Here is a 2431-nt window from a genome sequence, read left to right as displayed (position 1 = left end):
AGGCGGGTGTTTCTCACCTTTATTTCATGGAAACACGCAGTGAGTGAGTGAGCGAGCAACAGGCGGCTGCGGCGGAGGGGGCCGGGGTGGAGGGCTGAGGCCGGGGGCCTGGCTGAGGCACGGCCTGGCCTCGGCAGCCCGTTTGTGAGGAGAAAAATAGCAAAAATAACCCAAATAACCCTCCCGGCAGCTGCGGGGAGTGAAGCCACCTCTGCCACCGCCACTGCGGGGGCTCGGGGTCACCCTAACCATTCCCCCCTGGGGCTGCGTGCGGCTGTTGCTTCCTCCGGGCGGCACGTTTCATCCCCACATCATCGCCATTTGTTTTATTTAGAAAATAAACCTTCTCTCCTCATCCCGCCGGAAGATGGGGAGCGGCCTGGGTCCCCTTAAAGCGCTGCGCTGGGAAGGGAGGGAGGGAGAGGAGGTTCGTGTGCTTTCACTGGGGCTTTGGGAGCTGCGGTACAGAGCCCCCCCGTCTTCCCCGGGGGGACAGGATTCCTGCGCCCACCCAGGGAGACTCACTGCCCCGCGGGGGGGGGGATTCGCCCCCCAAAATGTGTCCCGCTGTCAGGGTGGGCATCGCCGTGCCAGGGAGGGCTCGGGCGGACGAGCCGGTAAAGTCGTCCAGATCTCTTCTCGTCTCTCGTAACCGGAGCGCCAGGTGGATTATTTCCATCTTTCTTTTAACCTCTGGTTTCGTCTGAAATAGTAGGAAAAAAAAAAGTCCCCCCCACCTCTGCGGGGCGGAGCGGGCGAGTCCCGGGTTCTAGATCACGTTCTCGAAGATCTGCATGGAGCTCATGATGTCCTCGTCCTGGATGGGGCGGGAAGGAGAGGTCAGAGCCCCTGGTGTCCCCCCGGTCCCCTCCCGTCGTGACTGGAGTTGTTGTCCCCTATCTCTCCTGCCCCCCGTCGCCCCAGCGCATCATTTTGGGACAAGAGGTGGAACAGGGGTCATGTCTCGGGCTCGGAGGCCTGGCAGTGAAAAGGAGGAGGATGGCGGTGATGCTGAATGTCCCCCCCCAACCCCACTGGAGCTGCTCACCTTCTGGCATGTCTCCAGGAATTCCTCGAAGGTCACCACGCCGTCACCGTTCCTGTCCATCTTCTGCAAGGCAACAGCAGGGGCTCAGCGAGGACGTCCCCCAGCCCCGGCGGCGGTGACAGCCCCGGCGGCAGTGACAGCCCCGCTGTGTGTGGGGGGGGGTGGGTGTTTGGTGGCCGCTAGGAGGGGACCAAGGTGGGACGGTGTCACCTGGAAGAAGAGCTCCACGTGCTCGGCGGGCGCGCTGTCCCTCAGGGTGGGGTGGGGGCAGCGCCCCATCATGTCATAGATGGACTTCATGATCTCCAGCATTTCCTAGGAGGGGACAGAGAGGGGACAGGCTGACAAGAACCCTCTGAACCGGGACACCTTCCCCCCCCCAGCACCCATTTCCACCGTCACCGTCCCTCTCTGGGTGTGTCCCCCCCTTCCCCGTGTCACCTCCTTGGTGATGTAGCCGTCTTTATTAATATCATAGAGGTTGAAAGCCCACTTCAGCTTCTGCTGCACCGTCCCCCGCAGCAAGACGGAGAGACCGATGACAAAATCCTGCCGGAAGAACCGCAGCCGTGAGCAGGGACGTGCCACGGGCACCTCCGGCACCCTGGGGGATGGACCCATGTGCCCCCCACCCCGGCTCAGCCATTCGCCCCCCCTCCAACGGCGCGACGGCGCTGCCATTGATCGCGGGACACCCAGGGGGATTTTGTTCTTATTGATCCCGTTTCTATTCTTGCTCGCAGCTATTTTTAATCACCCCGGTAAAAACGGCGCCGGCCCCCTCCTCCCCGTGCCGCAGTGCCTGGAACGATCCCGGCACAGGCCCCTGCCGTCGAGGAGACCGAAGATATTTGGCTGTTGCCGCTGCACAGAGCTTTTATCCCCCACCACACACGGGCAAGGAGGAAGATCTGATGAATCACGCCGCTGGGCACGCTTACAGCTGCCGGCGGCAGCACGAGGAGCGCGGCGCTGGCACGGCTTTGCCGACACCGGGGAGGAGGGAGGAGAATCTGGGCACGGAAGCGGCGCCGGGATGCAAACCTGGAAGCAGAGAGCTCCGTTGCGGTCGGCGTCGAAGGCGTCGAACAAGAAATGCGCGTAGGTGCTGGCGTCTGCGAGGGGAGGAAGGCGAGAGCCGGTGAAACCCGCATGCTGGGATCGGGATTTTGGTGTTTTCTCCAGATTCCGGCCCCTCCCAGGCCTCGGGGAGGTCCCCGACTCACCGCCTTGGGGGAAGAACTGCGCGTAGATGAGCTTGAAGGTCTCCTCATCCACAAGGCCGCTGGGACACTCCTGGGGAGGAGAGCAGGCGCCCGGTGAACCCCGGCTCTGCCGAAATCCGCCCCCCTTCCCCAGTGCTGGTGGTGGGGGGCCGCGGTG

At 63.3% G+C, this 2431-nt stretch overlaps 2 protein-coding genes across 2 annotated transcripts in view; both read right to left on the bottom strand.

Annotated features, from left to right (window-relative positions):
- Positions 1 to 583, bottom strand: part of FAHD2A (fumarylacetoacetate hydrolase domain containing 2A) — a 4257-nt gene extending 3674 nt beyond the window's left edge. The window contains exon 1 of the mRNA XM_009883448.1: positions 512 to 583. Within this exon, the coding sequence (XP_009881750.1) occupies positions 512 to 583 (72 nt within the window). The remainder of the gene's footprint in view (positions 1 to 511) is intronic.
- A 186-nt stretch (positions 584 to 769) lies between these two features.
- On the bottom strand, positions 770 to 2409 carry LOC104285053 (calsenilin-like; the record flags this gene model as incomplete). The annotated part of the gene is made up of 6 exons (XM_009883447.1): positions 770 to 817; positions 1049 to 1111; positions 1259 to 1363; positions 1490 to 1597; positions 2093 to 2163; positions 2275 to 2409. Coding segments are annotated over 6 exons (530 nt in total), but the record flags the coding sequence as incomplete, so codon positions are not given.
- Positions 2410 to 2431: the final 22 nt, after the last annotated feature.

The sequence above is a fragment of the Charadrius vociferus genome, unplaced genomic scaffold (assembly GCF_000708025.1).
Source record: "Charadrius vociferus isolate BGI_N301 unplaced genomic scaffold, ASM70802v2 scaffold1084, whole genome shotgun sequence".
In the NCBI taxonomy this organism is placed as follows: domain Eukaryota; kingdom Metazoa; phylum Chordata; class Aves; order Charadriiformes; family Charadriidae; genus Charadrius; species Charadrius vociferus.
This window is presented reverse-complemented; position numbering and strand designations above follow the sequence as displayed.